This window comes from Paramormyrops kingsleyae, chromosome 4 (genome assembly GCF_048594095.1).
Source record: "Paramormyrops kingsleyae isolate MSU_618 chromosome 4, PKINGS_0.4, whole genome shotgun sequence".
In the NCBI taxonomy this organism is placed as follows: Eukaryota; Metazoa; Chordata; class Actinopteri; order Osteoglossiformes; family Mormyridae; genus Paramormyrops; species Paramormyrops kingsleyae.
In genome coordinates, this window is record NC_132800.1 from 41,016,022 (window position 1) to 41,037,458 (window position 21,437).

General features: G+C 39.7%; 1 protein-coding gene across 3 annotated transcripts in view; it reads right to left on the reverse strand.

Annotated features, from left to right (window-relative positions):
- Nucleotides 1-19,722, reverse strand: part of LOC111849743 (vasoactive intestinal polypeptide receptor-like) — a 60,886-nt gene extending 41,164 nt beyond the window's left edge. The window contains exons 1-3 of one of the 3 annotated variants that reach the window (XM_023822888.2): nt 19,327-19,716; nt 10,206-10,299; nt 5,156-5,266 (exon numbers count right to left, since the gene is read on the reverse strand). In XM_023822888.2, the coding sequence (XP_023678656.1) occupies nt 5,156-5,266; nt 10,206-10,299; nt 19,327-19,383 (262 nt within the window). In that variant the 5' untranslated portion in view covers nt 19,384-19,716. Of the gene's footprint in view, nt 1-5,155; nt 5,267-10,205; nt 10,300-11,069; nt 11,179-19,326 lie in introns of those variants that run through there. The other 2 variants (XM_023822890.2, XM_023822889.2) reach the window with 2 other exon arrangements.
- Nucleotides 19,723-21,437: the final 1,715 nt, after the last annotated feature.

Genomic DNA, 21,437 nt, shown 5'->3' on the forward strand with positions numbered 1-21,437 from the left:
ATTACCAAAGACATTAAAACCACTTCTAAATCTGGCTCAGGGAACGTCTTTCCTCACTGGAACATATGATGGAACAATCCAGAATGTAAGGGTAAACGCGAATCACCTGTTCATTTTGTTGAGAGGCCAGATTCCAAAAGAGAGGAGTGTAAACAGGAAATTGGGACATTAAATGAAAATGCGGAATACAGATTATGTCCCAATCTAAAACAGTCTGTCTGCATTGCTCAGGGGCCATCGGGGGGTATTCACCTGGACAGCAGTCTTCCTCTCAGTATTTCCAGTATTTCTCAAAATGACAAATCATCATCAGGTGCTAAACGCTAGCTGACTGCCAGCTATTGTTCAAATTTTTCCAAGCATTTTCAGGAAATCTGAAAGTATACCCCACTTTCATCCAACAAACAGAAAGGAAGCAAATTAGGGAGGAGACAAAGCAATGAATTAAAAGCCCCCCCTCTAGCCTTAACATCCATGTGCTGGGACTACTGGTGGCTCAGTTCCTGTATAATTTACGATGTGACAGCTCTTAGCTGCTTTCACTAAAAGGCCTCGAGATTTATCAGCTTAGAAGATGCACTATCCGGGTCACGTGCAGGTCACACCACAGGGGAATATGTCACCGAAAACAGTACTTCGCAACCATTTTACTGGCCTGCTTGCAGCTTTCTAAAGATTTCATGTCACAGTTATGACCATGCAGGCACACATTTGTGCACAAAAGTAATATCATAGCCACAAATAAACTCGATTTTAACTCGGAACTTTGGGCTTCATATGGACAGTAAAACAGAATAAATATTCTAAGGTGACGTTCCTGAAACAGTGTCTTTTTCTGATGACCCGTAATCCAGAGGGACATTATAGATGGGCAGAAAATGGCACATGGTGCTTAGGTTGTGTCCGGTATTATACAATTATCCTGGGACACAGGAAGAGGTGATACTGTGATTACGCATCTTTACATAGTCATTTTTAAAATCTGGGTAATCGCAATTGTTAAAGCTCTGTCAGAAAATCTAAAATGTCACAAAAATAACAAAACAAAAAAGCTATTTGTTTAGTCCTTAAATATTCATTTACGCATCACATTTCACATTTGTCTCCCTGTTCTGTCTCTCTCTTTCCTGGTTATGACTCTCCCCCCCACCCAAAAAAAAAATAGAGATAAAACAAAATAAAAAAATAAAACAATTGACAGGATCTCCCATAACTCTGCCAGTAAAATATATTGAACTGGAGATTTATCTCACATCAAAGCCCCAAAAGCCACAAAAGAGCGCAGACATGGCATCTGGGAACCATCACAGATGTTCTCTGTTGTTCACCTCATGGCAAATGTATCATTCTGGCTCTTCACTCCCTCCTCCTTAATCCCACTTCTGAGCAGAAGCATGACATGTCAGTCATAAAGCAATCAAAACAACGTTTTCAAGATGTTTAATATCACAGAAAATAACCTCCAGTTTTTTTTTTCCCTGAATCGATAGTACAAGCATGAACGTAAACTGGCTGCCATTTTTATTGACATTTTAAATTACAGGGTCACGACACAAGGATGTCGATACTGTGGCATGTTTCTGTTCTAGTTTCTTTGTATGCACACACATCTGCAACAATGTGGAAAGTAGGATGGAGAGAAGTTTTCAAAACTCAGATTAATCTAGATAATCAGAAGAGCGCAAAGCAGATCACTGAAAAAACAAAAACAACATTCATCCTAGAAACAGCATAATAAAAATAAGTGACAGCCATTTCAAAACCAAGCCAGCCCAAATTCCTTTTTGCTGTTGCAACTGGAAACTTTCATGAGGGTTAATAAGGTACAACAAGTCATATGAAGATGGTAATTGTTTAATTATTTTGGTTGCAAATTAACTTTATAATTTAGTCTCCTTTATATGATTCTCACAACTCATTTGAAGTACTGACCGATAATTGTATAACATTTATTAGATAAAATTCACAGAGATGGTGAGCTTGCCTGTGCATCTTTTCCCCCACAATTATTTAATAAATAGATGAGATCAAAGATCAAAGGAACTCTATGACTGAAATTCACTGAAATTTACTTCGTAAATCTGACAATTCATCCATATGGAATATGGAAAAGATCTAAATAACACTCAGGCTATAGCCCATAAATAAATAAAATGAGTGCAGGATTGGTAGCAACAGAGAAACAAACACCGTAAGCTGTAAACATAATTATACAGAATAGTCTGCTGGCAGTAAAACTGAGCAGTGGTGCCATATCGTTACTTAAACGTACAGTAAATAACAGTCTGCCATGGTACCTCAAGGTGGCTGCATTCAGGCGTATAAAAAGTTAGTAACACCAATCCATGGCAAAGCCAACCTCAATAGTACGCACTCTGGGTGTCGTGTTAACCTTTATTTAACGTTCCGTATTCCTACATAACAGCATCGCCTGAATTCAGCCAGGTTATGCTGCCATACGCCTGAGAAGGCACGCAATCCCAGCCTTTCTGACCTTACTTGAACAGTGATTCATTCCATTTTTTTTACAGCCAGTTTGCAGTGGTTTTAATGGACTCTGCTGTCCAGCTAACACTGCCATCAATAATTAATACCCGGCATGGACTAATTACAGAAACGGGCAGACGCAGCAATGGTTGCCCACTACGCTTGTGTGAAAACACAGCTTTTATTTGTACTTAACACTGGCATCGTATATAACCCTATGTGCATGAAAGCAGGTGGCTATAATTTACAATTAGTCCTTGAAGGCTTTGGTTGTGTGTTTCCCTTTTGTTGTTCATTTACACCCCCTGTGAGCCAGTTTCTGAAACATGTGCATAAAATAAACGATAAACATCGATAAGTAGCGTAGAAACACCAGGGTACATGGCAGGCAGGCCATAATCAACAGGAAAATAAGGGCCGGGTTCCTCCATCAGTCACGCCCCTGGGTCGATGACCTGCCCTTGACATCACAGCCATTAATCATTCCCCTGTTAATTAATCTCCCTGTACTAGGAGGGGTTGCCATGGGACAAGCTACAAATACTGGGGTAAAAACACCCCAAGCTGGGTCATTTACCTGGGCCCATTTTAGTTTAATTGGTATACCTGCCATTTATATACATACACATGTATATTATTATTATCATCATTATTATTATCATTATTATTATTAGTTGTAGTGGTAGTAATATGGTTGTTGTTGTTGTTTGTTATTATTATTATTATTATTTTTGTTGTTTTGCTGTTTATTGCCCATAAACAAGGGAAGAGTAAAATGCAAGTTAAAATTGCGTTAAATGCATTAAAATTTCCCAGTTCTGCAGTTCAGTGAGAGAAAACAAATGCTGCTTGATTCCAATCCACAAATATATTCGCTATCTGCACAAAACAGCAATTTCCTGTAATCAAATCAAAATCATTCTCTTGTTCTGGAACACAGATCTGTAATAATAAGCACTGAAACTCCCGTTCACTGACAATACAGGTCCCATGAAGGAAAAAAAAATGCTAAGTCGAATAAATGTGCAATGCAATTAAATATGACCTGCTATCATTTACACATTTCTGCAGGGGTCCGGGGAGCGGTAAGAGACACCTTGCATCAGCCTAGTCTAATTTCATTACAACAGTCAATTTGCTTGTCACACGCTGGGTCTACAGTTATAGGCTGTGAGGCTTTACTTATGCCGCTTTACCTCATAAAGAATTGTTGAGATTTCACAGCTTGTTCCCTATGTGATTCTTATAAAGATTTTATTCAAATTTTACGTATGCATAACCGCATCAAAAATATTACATGCGTGTAAACAAACAACATAGTTAAAATTAAACAAAATTTAGAACTATTATATTTGTGTTACTATACTGAATGGCTTCATCTGCCTTTTTCATCTTTAAAATATGCCGGTTCAATTTGCTAAATGGAGCATTTGGCTTTCTATATGGAAAGTGATAAGATACTGACTATAGCATGAATTATCCCGACTCTGTTTGGCATTAAATTTTTGGCAATACTTTCACACCATTATCTCCGCAGAGTAATATATCTTAAAAATAAATGATAAATTGCCAATCTTATAAATGTGTAACTAAAACAATGACTGGAGATTAAAAGATGGATGTTATATGTCTGGACGCTGTTTGGCAGCAGAAACAGGCTATGTTTACATGTCGTGCTTTGTGGCCATTCCTTGCCCACCACATAGCTGTAGTGTTTCTTTCTATTATACAATAATCACAGATCATAGGTATATGTCTGCTTAACCCTCACATCACCACCCATCATGCACCGGTAAATCATGTCCTATTCAGGGTCACAGGGAGTCGAGAGTTTGTGGGAACAAGGCAGAGGACGACCCAGAGCAGGGCGTGAACCCTGCTCTCACACATCATTCACATGCACTCACACATCATTCACATGCACACATGCAGAATTTGGTAACTCCAATTAACCGTTTTGACACACACACACACACACACACACATGTACACACGCACACACACACACACACACACACACATATACAATTCGGTACCTCCAATTCACCTCAGCATTTTTTTGGACCGGGGAGTAAGGGGAGTACCCACAACGAGACGGGGAGAACATGCAGGAAAACATTTGGTGACTAAATCCCTGATCCCAGAACTGTGAGGCAACAGAGCAACTACTGTGCCACCCCAGAGAAGCACTGGTAAAACTGATTTTATTCTCCTATTGCAAATCTCGAGTATAACAACAACATTTTCTTGTGAATAGTAACTTGTAAGAAAGTGAGACCATCACCATCCTCTTCCACACTGTATCATTTTGCACAGTTATTGTATAGACCATTAAACCCAGTCATGGAATGAATGGAATCATGCCTAGTCCTTATTCCAAGTACAAGGAGTTTTATGGTCTGTGTATTGCTGGGTGGTGGGGGGGAGTATAGTCAACTGACCTTGGACCCACAGAGGTTAATTTTTTGATTTGTTTCATGTCCTCCATTGTCTTCTGGCTTTGACTCACAATATATTTATACCACTGTTACCCTAAACTGTCACTGGATGTTAAGTGGTTTTTGGCCGATCGTGCTGGAAAAAGCGCTATATAAAAATGAACCGAATTAGGGTGTGTATACTGTTATTACATGTAGGGGCTTGATGTGTGAAGCAAAAGCTGTTTTACCCTTATGCTCGTTACTGAAGTAGCTGAAGTAATCCGGACAGGGTATGGTAACCATCTCCCCAACGAGGGCGGGGGGCCAGCAGGCAACGACGTCCCACATGCCCTCGCAGCCTGTCGGCACAATAAATCAGAATTAGAATATCTTTATTGTCATTGTACATTTACAATCAAACTCTGTATACTACGTTTTATAAAAAATGAGAAAAAATAATTAAATAAAATGTAAAACAATCCATCCATCCATTTTCTATATCCACTAGTGTTGTCTAGAGTCATAGGAGTCCAGAGCCTTTCCTAGAAACTATGGATGCAAAGCAGGGAATAACCCAGGGTGGGGCGCCAAAATAATAATACTGTATATACAATACAGATGGTATCAAGCTGAATGAGACAATGAGAAATCACATATTCTTTTAGCAGCATTAAAGAGTGCAGTTTTTTTAATTAGCAGCAGTCATGTGGATAAGTATTAGCAGCAGTGTAAATAGTTGTTGTTGGGCGAGGGCAGGTTGGAGGAATGTTGCATTCGGAATGCTTGTGGGGGTTATTTGAAGCTGTTGCTCCTACATAACGTCCTAAGCGTGTTGGGATGTGTTCAGGTGCACACTAGGTTTAGTGGACAGATCTACAAGGTGCAATCTGGGAATCCAGAGGGAGGGCCGAGGACAAGGCATACTGAGGCGCACAGTGTGCAGAAGTTTCCAGCTGTCTGCAGAGTCATTAGCTACAGACCTCCAAACTTAGTGTGGCCTTCAGATTAGCTCAAGAACAGTGCAGAGAAAACTTCATGGAATGGGTTTCCATAGCCGAGCAGCTGCATTCAAGCCTTACATCACCAAGTGCAATGCAAAGCATCGGATGCAGTGGTGTAAAGCACACCGCCACTGGACACTAGAGCAGTGGAGACGTGTTCTCTGGAGTGACTGATCACGCTTCTCTGTCTGGCAATCTGATGGACGAGTCTGGGTCTGGCAGTTTCCAGGAGAACGTTACTTGCCTGACTGGATTGTGCCAAATATAAAGTTTGGTGGAGGGGGGATTATGGTGTGGGGTTGTTTTTCAGGGGTTGGGCTTGGGACCTATAGTTCCAGTGAAAGGAACTGCTAATGCTGCAGCTTTCGAAGCCAGTTTGGACAATTTTATGCTCCCAATTTTTTGGGAACAGTTTGGGGATGGCCTCTTCCTGTTCCAATATGACTGCGCACCAGTGCACAAAGCAAGGTCCAAAAGGACATAGATGAGCGAGTCTGGTGTGGAGGAATTTGACTGGCCTGCCTAGAGCCCTGACCTCAACCCGACAGAACACCTTTGGGATGAATTAGCGGAGCGGAGATTGCGAGCCAGGCCTTCTCATCCAACATCAGTGCCTGACCTCACAAATACTCTCCTGGAAGAATGGTCAAAAATTCCCATAAACACACTTCTAAACCTTGTGGACAGCCTTCCCAGAAAAATTGAAGCTGTTATAGCTGCAAAGGGTGGGCCAACTCCATATTAAAGCCTATGTATTAAGAATGGGATGTCATTAAAGTTCATGTGTGTGTGTAAAGGCAGGTGTCCCAATACTTTTGGCAATATAGTGTATGTTTATTGAGAAAGTAGAGTCAACAAATATGTGGGGCGACTGGGGTTAAGGGTTTTTCTGAAGGGCCCAACAGTGAGATCACTCTGTCAACCACAGAGTCTGAACCAGTGACCTTTTGCTCATAAGCACAGCGGCGTCACCCACTGATCCACTTTACTGGGGACAACTGAGTCTGCACATTCTGTAATGTCCCTCTAAACAGTTTCTTAAGTTGAAACTTCTTTTGAGAAATATATCCCACCTGCACAAGATGACGGCGGGGACTGAGAATTCATACTTTTGGGTGGTAGTACTTTTTCTGAAGCTGATAGTCATGAGCATGAAGTTCCTTGGGGTCTGCCCTGCCCTGTCTTGTTCCTTAACCACAGGCCCAACAACATGTTTCATTCAGTTCCATTATTGGAACTAAAACATTAATTTTGTACTCAAATTCAGACTTTTCTTGTTATTGAAAATCAATATGAAACATCATGTTCAGTCTGAATGTATAGATATTTCATTTCAAATGTAACACTTATGGATATTCCATTTTAAATGTTCCCATCCATTTTAATATGTATTAACATGTACAGCGTTACTGTTGTTTAGTGAGACCTATACAGAAATATGATGCAGAAAGTGCTGCATTTGTTAAGCAAGTGATTTTATGAACTAAGGTACTGTGTATAATACTGTGCCTTCTTAACCATAATTTGTTTATGCTGTAGGGTTACTGTAAGGCAGGTAAATACAATAATGCAAATATAATTGAGTTGCAGTACTGTATACGTCATGGCACATCTTACTCAAATCTCTGTATTATTTACACATTTTCCTATAAATTAAAATTATTCCTCGTAATGGAGATGTTATTTTTAGCTGATTTCAAACTAGCTTATAAAATAACCTTGACGGAAAGATTCTGATAAAACATGTGTTCAGAAATTCCTGTGTCAGCCTGGTTATTGCAACCCAATCAAACCCAGATCAAAGTGGCACAAGGGCTTTATAAGAGGCCGACGTACAAAACAGGTTGCCACTGGGTGATTTAATTAATATACAACATCAGGAAGGTCAGTTAAAATCGGAGAGGGGGGGGGGGTGTTTAATCATTAACGCTGGAAGGTAAAAAACGGCTAAAATCAAGTAAGCTTTTTGAAAACTAAACAAGAAGATTACTTGTATCAAATATTTACCCCGTAACTACTGCTGCTGCTCTTCCAAGGCAGGTTGTAATTGGCTGTAACTAAAAAAGACTGAAATCTTCCAGTTCAGACGATACTCTCTGACCCAGTGCGTAAACACTCCTGGTGGGGGAAGACCGAGTATACTTCTTGCTGGCCAGGTGGACTTCAAGTGGCCAAAGAAAACAACATGGTCTTTAAAAATGTAATCGTTGGGTGGTGTACGGAAATTAGCAATGCTTCCGTACTTTACAAGTCCATCGACGCGTGTTTTTAGCGCGCTTCACTTTGTCACACAAATTACTTGAAGGTTAAAACATCATTCTTTCATTTTCAATGCAAGTTATTTTTAATTAATGTTTTCACTGCAGTCAGTTTTGCAGTTTAAAAATAAAGAGATTCTCTAATATATTGGACTTTTGGAGCAAAAGTCCACAGCATGATATATGTATGAGCTGCTGAATTCAGGAATCAGGTATCCATTTTTTATCTCTCCATTCCAACTGGCGCACACATTATAAGTATATTATTACATATTTATCCCTTGTGGGGCTAAGCTTTTTATTGCATGGTAATATTTAACTTACACTTATATTAACACCTATAAAAGCTCAGTGTGTGTGTGTGTGTGTGTGTGTGTGGAGGTATCAAAGGTCTGTGGAATCTATATGGTTTTTAAGAGACTTCTTTGGTGTATATATTTTAAAATAATCAATTTCATTTGTGTTAAGTAATTAGGACTTCTTTCTCTGCCAAACCTAGACAAACCAGAATGTCATTATCTCAGACATTAAGAGAATTAAAAGATCAAATAATACAGAATCTGTAGAAATCGGCTCATGACTTTATAAGTTCAACAAGATGTGCAATTAGTTTTAGAAGTTTAATGAAATACACCTGTCTGAGGTAGATGGACCTTCACCTGGTGCTGTCTGTCTGAAGTGGACCTGCTGTAAATAAAATACCTCTTAAGGTACATTATGGGGAAGATTAATGCTAATTGATAAATTCTTATGCTTATGTTTCCTTTAGGGACTTATTTATTGTAATCGCTCCTTGCCCTTAAAATTAAAATGTTCCCAGCATCCGAATGCATAATCTGCCAATTCCATTAATAGGACCAGCCAAAGTACTACATCAAAGGGTAATTTGTATTTCAGAAACGATACATTTCATTTATTTATAACCACAATGCCAGTAAAAAGCATTGAATTTCAAGGCATCACTAAAGAGTTAATCCGGAGGCCCGAAGAGAACTGGCTTCGAAAGCTGCACAGGCTATTTAATTATACAGCATTTTTATAGAGATAAGCACGAGGTTTATCAGTCAAATTAATGAGTATGAATTCCTGGTTCCCATTTGTCAGAGAGATCACCTGATTTGTGATTACAAACGACGTGCCTGAAGTCGTGCCTCCTGTTTAAATGTAGAAAGGTGCCTGTTTGTTTGCTCTTTATGCTGCGTGTATTTATAGTCCATTAAAAGCAGAGGGTTGAAAGGAACAAACTGAATAAGATGTGGGTAAAATTCACCAGACAAACATGTGGTGCTTGGTTAATTTTTATTAGTGCCACTCATTGTTTGCTTGTTTGTGCTTCCATCCATCCATCCATCCATCCATTCATCTTTCCGTCTTCCATCCCCATATCCATCTCAGGGTTGTCTCCACAGCATGCCAAACGAGCAACTGCAGGTTTAATATTCATTACGATACAAACCCTGAGGTTTTGCATAACCTACAGCTCCCAGTGGCCATGGAGAGTAAGCCCTCCCTATTGTGAATTTACGAGCTTAGAGACTAGGCTGAAAGCTGTGGTTGATTTAAAGCCCGTCGCCATACATATTTAATCCAACCTGCACTATGGCTGATATAACAAAGTATCAAGCAGCAACAGGGCGAAGGGTTATCAGCTGGGAACAATTATATGAAAAGGAGATCCGCTGCTCAGTAAATAACCTAAATATAGCCAAATGTGTGTCTATAATTACAGGGATTTTGGACATATTGTTCCCAAGTAGTTTCATCCTCATCCCCATTTTCTTCTCGTCTGCTGATAAATTCCATGGTAGGCTTGGTGCCAAGCATGAGTGAGTGAGAGCATACATAACAGTTCTAGGTGGACATCTCTCCCTTTGTCAGGTAACCCACAGAAAAATGGAACATTTTCACATTCCCATCTGTCATTTTCCAGATCATATGCTGGAGACACTCTGAGCTGCACTCGTCCTCATTAGAAGACCATAAACCTTCAGATGTAGAAGGTCAGTAGACAGCAAGCAACCTTAGCAAGCAACGTGTACCTGAGGTGATGTTCTCTGACTCTGACTCTTCCAGGCACCGGTTTCTCTCTTTTTCAATTTCAATCACAACGTCACACATCTGCACAGACTGCACCTGTTAGAAAAATAAAAACAATTTGTTATTCATAATTTGTTTTGCACTGTCACACTGCATTTGAAAACAGATAGATTTCTAATTTGTTCATCCATATATTAAATATTTTTTTAAAAACAAGGGTTAATTGTGCCTTTTTAATGAAATTTCAATTACTTTTGTGTACCTCATATACCATTCTTTATGGTAAAGGAATTTGAATACAAAACATCCATATTCCATTGGAGTAATGAAAAAGGACAACTTTGGATTCTCATGCATTTAAAAAAATAATAATAATATTTAGAAATTTAAAGAAAGATTTGCCAGTATTTCCATCCATCCATTTTATAATAATAATAATATATAATCTATTATTATTATAATCTATTCTATACAGAGTCACACAGAAGTCTGGGATACCAGTCTACCATAGGGCACATACATGCACACACTCTTACACACAGTCACACATACGCACAAGCAATTCAGAGATGCTAACTGGCCTAAATGCTCGTCCTTCAGTTTTGGGAAAAAAATCTGAGCACACAGGGAGAACAACACATGTTATCACAGATGTGCCAATATTTAATTTATTTAAAGCCTTTCAGTGCTTTTTTTTGTTGTTGTTTGCATTTTACCGCCTTACACATAAACTAGAACGACGAACCACAGCAGGTCTGGCCATGTGCCTCAAAAAAAGTACTGACAAGCAACTTGACAGCCACCGACACAAAGTCCCCAGGATAAAAGCAAAGCCAGAGAGCTATGGAAGAACAGGACAAACTCACCAATGACAGATAAAGGATAAAGGGATCCTGAGAGCCTAAGCCCTCATGTCTGTGGACCAGGAAATAAAATCCTTAAACAAGAACAAGAAGTGCGCATTTCGGCTTCAGCACTACCATGGGAGCCTTTAGAATCTTCTAACATCCTAGTGCTCTCCGACATGTCTGATCCTGCATTTAAAAGGCTGTTCCTTCCACCTCCAAACACCATTTACTTTGACTGGTTATTTGATTCTAATCCTAGCTGGGGGGGATAGTGTTACCCTCCCCCAAAAAGGTTTACTGCAGCCTAATTGCGTGTTAGATGGTTCAAATGCATAGGTATTTCAATACAAAATGTAAAGAGAGGTCGTAAGTTCAAACTGACAATGAAAAATGTTTAAGATGAAAACAAGCCCAGTGTGAAGCCTTGAGCTGTACGCAAATCGTCAAAGTGGCTAATTATTAAAAAGGTGCGGTATGCTGTATTCGACCCCCACAGAGCACGCCTGTAATGGTTACCATTTGAGTTCTGAGTCCATATAAACACAGAAATATCTCTGCAGTGTTCAGTTATTCATCTGGCAAAGCCTTATTATCCTTGGAGTGAAAAAGCCCATCACCAGGAGATCAGTATAAATAGCAGCTCACATGGCTGCTGAAGTGGTTCAACATGCTCATGGCTAATCAGGGTGTTTGGAGAGATTTCCTGTCCGGTATATGTGGTCACCTATCGGCTGATTGTGAATCACCCACTTCTGGGCACAGATGAATTCCAAAAACATGCTTATGCAAGTAACTGTTTAGAAGGACTTTTGTTAATTTTGGGGATTAAATCAGATCAGATCAGATCTTTGTCACATGGGCCTTGTGGGAGATCTAATGCAAAAGGATCATGAAATGTCCCGTTTGTCTCAAGGACGCAAGAGCATCCAAAGCTGCAAAAACGGCTTCGGGTTATATCAGGTAGTGTGTAAAACTACAGATGTTACATTTAAGGGGGCAGGAGGGATAATGGACCAAAACACAAGTTTTAAACACCACAGGGTTTTTCAAACTAGTGTAGGAAGCCAGAGGGAATCCAGAAGCCAAGATGATCTTATTCAAACTGGTGTTTATTAATGGGGAATGTGAAGGAAAGGAAATGAAAACGGTTTGCTATTTACCAAGAGGGGGAAAAAAGATATGCAAAAATCAGATAGAGAGTCAGATTTTTAACAATAAGGAAAACAATAGATACAAAGCAGTATGATATTCCTGCTGTCCATATCACCGTGCACTATCCTGACAGCAGCCTACCCACCGATTTACTGAGAAGCCTAACGGCTCAGAAGCACCGATCTCAATCCTTTGTTAAAAAGTTTCACTACCAAATAACCATTCTAAAAACTTTTTTCATTATCGCAATAAATCCAAAATAAGATATCTGCCAAGTATTCCGCTTGAGGCAAAGATGTATGAATTCAGAATGAATAAACACATTTTTCCATCAGTGTGGAATAGCATAGGTTACTTAACCTGCAAACATTGATACACTATGTGCACTGCTAAAGAAGCGTGCCAATAAAATACTGGATACTATGATTTTATGTTACATTAACATTATTGTAACAGTCAAAATCCATCATAATGATAACAGCTCCTCTCTAGGTACCTCGAAATGGTGTAATAGGTTTTGGCTATGCAGCACACCCAGGAGATCACAAATAGGTTAAAGAATATAAAACAGAATGGTGACAGGGAAACTCACATACCTAAGGCATGTTTCTGGAAAGCAGTGACCAGCCCTCTGACTTCAGAGAAGAAAAATTCAATGCTTAACTGAGACATGCAAATGTATTCCAAAGGGGAATTGTCATATTAAATCAGTATACTATGTACTTCAGATTAAAGAGGGTTATACTCATTTATATAAAAAAAAACACTTGAGATTTGCAGATAACAGATTTTAAAAACAAAACAAAAATCTTTGCCTTGGCTTTTATAAATGATTTAGTTATTTCTTATTGTGGAGATTTACAAGTTTTCCTTCAAACACCATGAGCAGTGTTTGAATGGAAAGAGTAACTGATTATTGCTGTGTGATATATCTCTAATCCTCAAATATCACCAGACGTCATTCAGAAATATTCTGACTGTTGCACGTTATCATGCACAATATCTGTGTGATTCTCTTACGTTAAATTAATCTTTGTAAATTCTGAAGATAGGGCTTTAGCATCCAAGTTTCCGGTCTACTTTGAAAAATGGAAAACAAAGATGAATTAGGCTTTGATATCTTCATAGCTGAGAGATTTTCGTAACAACCATATGACATCTGACCATGCGGATACAGTGCGTGTGAAATCGAACATCGTCATCGCAGTCGTCACAAACGATCCGTCAGCCTATTCCTGAAATGCGAAGATGGACATTTTCCTGTTGTGCCATCCGAACTGAAAAAACAGAAACTGGCAGAGAAAAATAAAACATGAGGTGAAGTCGAGGACCATGGGGCACATCTCTGAAGGCAACCAAACAGCTGCCATTATTTCCTAAGATTTAGCATGAATCACTATTTTGGTACAATTTAATAGACGTGAGTGCAAGGACACTATTTCAATGGATAGTTGGCAGCTTTGACGCTGACAGTGAAGGCTGTTTCCATGGAGTTCCATGAAATGAAAGTCATTCATGCAGCTCTGAGCTCAAGACAAGATGACACATGTGGGATGACAACAGTTGGCAAGGTGTGGAGACGTAGCAGAGACATTTAAGGCCTGATGCCTTGTTCTAATCTCATGGTCACAGATGACCCCCAGTGAAAGTTACACTTCTTGAAAGTGCTGCTTAACTATATACATTTAGGTAAAACTTTTGATTCACAGAGAACCAGCTCCGGATTCTGCCATTAGTTTAGTGCAGTGTTTCCCAAACCGGTCCTTGGGAACCCACAATTGGTCCATGTTTTTGCTCCCGCCGAGCTCCCTGCCAGACAGTCAACATTTTTGCTCCATTCCAGCTTCTGGGAGCAAAAATGTGGACGTTCTGTGTGTCCCCAAATACCAGATCGGGAAACACTGATTTACAGTCATCCAAAAGGAAAGATGCCGTACATCTGTTCAGTCTCAGCTGAACATATCGCCTTGCACCAAAGAGCTAGAGTAGGATTCAAAGCTTGATTTTGTTTAAAAAAACAAGTTTCTGCCATGCATATGTCACAGGGAAAGCTGGATGCAAATGTGAGTATTAGTGGGTTATTGAGTAATACCCAAGGTAGATTAAGACAGTTGAGGGGACAAGGAGGGCATGGACACTGCTGCCAGCAAGGAAAACACCAGCAACCAAACACCACAAATGCTCCACTTACCAGGCAGGGCCTAAGCCCTAACCTGTAAAGGGTAACACCCGGGTCAACACAGGAGGGCCATCAAGGCAGGATAACTGATAATTAAGAGACATAGTCGGGTAACACAACGGGCAAACAGGATAGATAAACCTAACAACCTACCTGCAACAGTCTTCTGCTCTCAGCTGGTTGTCTTAAATGATATGCGCTTTCCATGAACCATGTCACCTTACCTCCTACCTTACAGCCAAAAAAAAATCATGACGTATGGCGATTAAGCTGAATCGAAACATAGTCATAATGTATAACTATAGCTTTGTAATTCCTACTATAAGTGATTATAATATCATTAATTAGATTATCCTTGAAATAACATTTGCAATATTAACATTTCATGTAATGCTTCATTTTGTCTGTTTATAATTATCCTAACATGCACATAGTTGTTCTGTATTGAGTGTTATTTATGTGGACCGCGTTGGTTGTGTAACTGAATTGCCCTTCTATGATAAATAAAATTATCTGAATACTGAATGCATATTACAAGAATTGCATGTATACCGGGTACAGTACACCGTTAGATATCTGTCACCTTTCACTGCCTTAGAATCACACAGCGCAGCTCGAGTCAAGAAAAACAATAAAAAGCAAGCTCTTGAGAGCCAGTTTCATAGATCATCTGCCCCAGTAAATCAATAGAAGCCCGATAAAAAAAGAGTGGTGGGCTGGAAAGTGACCAATGAATGTGCTCCACATTAACGTTCCAAAAAGGGAACAAGAATAATTGATGTTTCATTATTCAAAACCACTTTTTAATATGATCACTGGGCCTCCCTGTTTTCCAGCAAGATAAATACGAGGGAGAAACGACTGACAGATGGAGGACGCGCTCCGGATGTGGCGGGACAGGGGCGGCACGCCGTGCTCAGACGTGCACCCACCGCATCCTCGGGAGGCTCAGCCGTGTGCCCTGTGGCGCTGCTCCACCAGGATGCCGCAGTGATACGTCCATCGGCGTTAAAAAGCTCCAACCGCTAACGTTCAGACTCAAGACCTTGAGCAGAGAATCGCAAGCAGGCAGAGCCCACTTGATGGAGGTATAGAAAGTGTGCCTTCAAAGGCTGATGACTCACGGAATTGCAGCATTCTCTCTGAAATACCGCAAGCCTGGAGGCCGTCGTGCACCAGGAGAGCCGCACGCTGCTATTATTCTCCGGTGACGATACGGATTATGTCATCCTCGGCCTTTTCTTTACCATTATAGACCTCTCTTACCAAACAAGGTAAATTTTTACTCAGTTTCAAAATGGCAGCCGGACAAAAGGGTAGCTTCGCGGAGATTCTCATCAGTGAAATGACATCTTTGTCGCTTAAGCATTCAGCCAGAAGCAAAATCTGAATTTTAGACAACAGCTTGAGGAGGAACTTAAGACAGATGGATAGGAGAGCATGTTCAATATGCAAAACGGCTATATATACAATTCATCCTGAATCATGTAGCCCAAGCTATCGGCCAAAAATAAAATATTATACAAGCAGTGCCAACACTTGTCCAAAGAAATGTGAATGTCCTCTGTTTTTGGGAGCGATCCAAGCCCTTACTGTAATCTATATGTTACCCATTTATGTTAATTGATTGGACCTTGATTTATTTATACATTGATTATTTTTTTTACAAAATTACTTTGCTCTTTTAAGTGTCTGATGAATCATTCCTGCAGACGTGTACACATTCAAAAGGATAAACTAATATCACATTTGCCTAACTCATACTCCTCCTGAAATCCAAAAATGTATAGCAACAAACTAATGGGGAAAGCTTGCAGACACGAGGCAGGCCCAGTTAGCATCCAGCACCCCTGGAGCAATTTGAGTTCAGAGCCTCACTCAAGTGTTTGGCGGTTATACGATTACTAAACTAGCTGCCTGCTTTGAATCCACTATCTTGCACAAATTCCCCAACCCACTGAGCTACACAATATTCCAACAAATAATGCGATGCAAGTAGCCAGATCTTATGACAAGGCAGCAGCTATGAAACTTACTCACAAGAGGTGGTATGAAAACACAGATGTCACCGTGAACAGAATCACACAGTGGGCTTCAGTGTCAAAGAGGGGGGGATTCGCCATAGGACGAGCGACAAGTGGGCATATCTGCAGAGCTGTGTCCTGGAATTCACTGGCATGTTCCACAGCTCCAGAAGCATGGGGAAAAAACAAACATTCACTGCCTATAAATAACGTCTTAATTGCTTAATTGCTGCTGCTGGGCTGTCAGGTTTTTCCACACAGAGATTACTGTTTCACCAATAAGCCGATCCATTGAGTGTCAAATCACTGGAGGACCCTCCTTTCCTCATCCATGATGTCACCCCAACTTCTTTATCTGCTTGCTGCTTTTCATTCTCATTGCTGGCGCTTTGCAGCCTGATGTCAGAATGTTATTTTAATCGTATGTCTGCCTGACAGCATGATTGGGTGCCCTCAGTCATGGGACGGAGAGGAGAATGGCCAGAATTGCCTGCACGTCTCCGTATTTTCTGTCAGGGTGGGGTCTCTGTTTAAAAGTCAAGCGAAGACCCTCCTAAGTGCTCCCCAGGGTTTCTTCCATGTATCTTATACACCATGTCTGCTCTTTCCTGCTCCTGGAGATCCATCACCCTGCAGAGCTTAGATACAGACTTAATTTAACACACCTGATACTGTATTGTATTGTTCATTTAATGTTCCATACTTGCACAACCTTTGACACTTACAGCTATCCTAATTACTATTGTTTATAGTAGATTATTCCGATGCCCTTACCTATCTGTCTGATTACTAATGTGACTGATTTCACGTGGGCATCCTGTTTTCTATTTTATTTCATTTTATTTTATCTTAAATTCTTCCTTTCCTACAATAATATATGTGTACTCTGGTGCTGCTGTCTTATTTATGTTTGCTGCTGTAACAAAAGAATCGCCTAGTCATATTGAATAAAATACATTCATCCATCCATCCATCCAATCATTTATCTGTCCTTATATGCCACTGAAAACATTAGGGCATATGAAAAATGCTTCTATAATCAGTTATATTAAACTTAAATTACATTTGAATTCTACTTACTTCTGTCACAGTAAACTACTGAACTGGGAAGTAATTCCTTGTTGATAGATGAATTACCATAGATTGGATAACAGGGTAGAAAATATGAATGCCTCTGGATCTTGCAAACTTGTTAATATTGCCACAATATGACACTTGTTTGAGAATGGGACTCAGCCTGCTGGGCCTTTTAAACTGCAAGCGCTGACACAAAGAAACTCGATCGTCTGTTATTCAAATGACCAGTTCAACCAGCCCACATAAAAAGCTGCCAAATGCCGTCTGTGCCCCAGAAGTGCTGATCTGTATGCAATTTTCTGGCAGCGTTAGCGGAGGCAAAACATTATTTGGAAATCAAAATCAAGCCCTGTCTTTTAGCAGGACGAGAATTTTAGGCATTTTTAAAGCAAATAAATAAATAAATGGATTAATATTTATCTATATACAGAGATGGTTTTGTCATTGTGTAAATGCAGATCAAAAAACTGCATTTACGAAATTATGTATATTCAGTACGGGAATTTCCCTTCTCATGTGGATATGTACCTTCGGGGGCTCTAGATTATTATTATACAAAACGTAATGAATTATTTGTTAGTATAAATCATTTTCCATTATTTGCCTATTGGAGGTAGCGTTCTTTGATATACCAGGTAAATGTTACAAGCAAAGGCAATTCGTCAGTGTTTTCTATTAATTTCTTAATTTCTATGGAATTAAGAACTTTAATAGCCTGAAATGATGCATTTAGCATTAAAATAGTTAATGGTTTATAAGGTACAATGAAGCCATCCCAGTATGAATGCGTGCCTGTGTCACAGGCAGCCTGCTCTCGTGGTGAAAACTTTAAATTGCTGTTTATGTCACAAAAATTATATCTGTCATTGACCATAGCTTATTTTGCTCTAACAAGTTCGGCTGTTGTCTTAGCTACTGCGAACGTTATGCGCATTGTTGCTACTTACTTCAGTATTTACGCAGGTGGTCGTGCCTGCAATGAGTTTTGCTTTACACACAGCCCGTTTACGAAGTAGATTTATATGAAACCGTTCTACAAACTGTAGATTTAACACGTTCTGTGAGTTTTCCAAAGACAATGATACAGAATTATGTAAAACGCATGTGTCGCGTTAGTGAGGATGACACTATATGAACACAGGCAACGATGCAACCGAGGCTAGTCAACTATGGAGGAAAACTCGCATGTTTTCTGCAGTGTTCAATTGTTATATAAAAGTTTATTTCAGTTCATTAATATACGACTCATGTCTCCTAATCCTTTCAACAAACATTGTAAAGGGCACACCTCGGAATAACGTACCTACATTTACTAAACGCCCATCTTGCGTCTAGGTTTCTTTCTTGCAGTACTATATACGCAGCTATAGCCCCCAATGGCATTCATATTTTAAATGTGATGATTGGTATGTTTTTATGGTTTATTTCCTTGTTTATTCAACTTTTATTATTAGCGATAGACAAATGATTCAAAGCATCGCCACACTATACTAACTTATATAATATGAATACATTCTGTCAAAATATCCGGTCATCAATATAATGTACCGGATTATACGTGTAAACGAATAAAAGTAAAATAAGGGAAAGTTAATTAATATTTTAAAGAAACATATGTATTGTCACTATACACGCCGCTACGTTTTAAACTGCCTTTAATGGTTAGAATAATTTGAAACTCTTTTGAAAAACAGTCAGTACATTATAGCAGCCTACTAAACGCGTTAATCCAACATATTTCTTCCTTTCTTCATCAGCAATCCCTACGGCAGGAAACTAAGGATTTTTTTTCAGCGCATTGATGTCACGTTTTGTTCTATACAAAACGGAAGTTAGTACTCACGGTATTGGACAAGTAGTAGTTCAAAGTTAAAATAAAGATACATTTTGACGCATCCATTTCCTTTGGCTCTGAATGCTGGACCTTTGAAACGCTTCCTCTTCTTTTGCTGAAATGTCCAAAAATAGTATCCAGAGAGCGTCAGCTGTATCTGATCGCCGTGCACATACTTCTTGAGAAGGTCTCCAAGAGCAAGGTTAAGTCGCGCGAACTAGCCGAAATGTCCGACCTGCGCCCGCCCGTGAACTTGCCGACAGCTCTTGACCAGCAGCTCCGCGTTTCTGTCCCTAGCGCTGCTCATCTGTCAGACCTCAACTGGCTCCATTCAGAAATCCAGTGGGTTTGCCCCAGTGCCGATATCCAATGGACGATCAGCATCGCCCACATCCACGACAGCGCCAAACGCGCCTAGAGGGAGGGCAGGTGTCTCCCGTCTTCGTTTCCATCGTAATACAGCCGTATTTCTTGAACAATTAGGTCTAATCATAAATGAAACAAAATTACAATGCATTTTATTGTTTGAGCAAGTAAAAGTATATAATTCACACATATTACTCCACTGATAATAAAGTGTTGAACTGAATATACAAATAATAAAATATATTTAATATCTCTAACTGTTACACAATGTGCATTCCGTTACGAAATACGTTCAGGCGTATGTCTGCTTATAGAGGAATCAGCCCCGCTTTTTTGCTTTCAGTGCTAGCCTTGTGATTCCGCTGGGTTTTTTTCGTATAAATTCAAAGCCTTACAATAAAGATGAAGATACTGAACGTAGCAAAAGGGCCACGTGATCGCGTGGATCTGACTCCGCAGCCATGCGCAAAATTATACACGCATATAGCGGGAGAAACTGGAAATGACTCGGGTGCAAACACATACGCCAATTTGAAAATTTGCATCTTTAAGAGATATTTCCCGGTTGAGGGCGTTTCTTAACTGTCTTAGAGGGGTGTGAATCGCAGTGAGTGGTTTCCTAACCCCTGATCTGTCCATTTAGACTTGATTCTTCTACAAAGCTGTTTTTCGGTCATGGCTCTCCCTCTTGCATTAATGTCATCTTTCATTCCAGAGGGACTGCAGTTCTGTGGCATTCACATAGATAGTTCACTGTAGATTACAGGCATTATACTGAATTCCGAGCTCTCACAATAGTTTAGAACTCAGAGAGGGGGTCACAGCTTTTAACACTTGTGAGCAGTTAGAGAAACAGCTAAGTGAGCTTCCACGTGCACTTGTGTTTAAATCCCGACAGAGGTCGTTTATTTTATGCTTTACTTAAAGCAAATTTATTCCATACTGATCACAAAGGGAACTGAAGCGAGGTAATGAGATCTTACAGATTGCAGGGCCTTTATTGATCTTTTAAGGCAAGTTAACAAAAGACAGATGACAATGACGGCAGCGTAGAATGTGTATAAAGGAAATAATGTCCCCAGGTACCATAAAGTACTGGAAGATTTACTACAGTGTTAGGAACAAGGATCAGATGAGCATCTGCACTTTAAAGAACAAAGTAAAAATAGTCACAACCACCATCTAGCGCTGAGTGCTATGAAAACGTGTGGAAATAAACTGAAGCACTGGAATTTGTTAAATGGATGATTCAAAGTCTTTAAGTATAACTGACAATACATGGTATATCTATTATAAAGGGTTTATACACATTTACAGTTTCGCTTATTATTAATCTTCATTGCCTGTTTAACACGTTTACAGCTAAATCTTTTGCATTTTATTTTAATTAAGGCTGACAGTCAGGATTGTATTGCTGGGCAAATATTAGGAACCGGATCAGCGTCTCGAGTTTTTTTTATACCATTTAAGTTAATCTGTAAACCAGCACACCAAAGCAAACATGACACCGTAAAACTTTTATCTCTTTTCCCACGCCAAATGAGGTGTCTCTTTGATATGGCCATTTTCCCACAATGCACTGTTTCCCCTGCGGGGCACACACTGTATTTGTCTGCCAGTAGTATTACCTTATTACCAGCTGTCCATAATGCAATAGAACATCGCAGTTTGTTAGCGTGGGGCATCACGTGTCAGAAGTAGAGTGGGTGCTTCTCTTTCTTTACTGCAAAGCATGTACAAAATCTACTAAACTA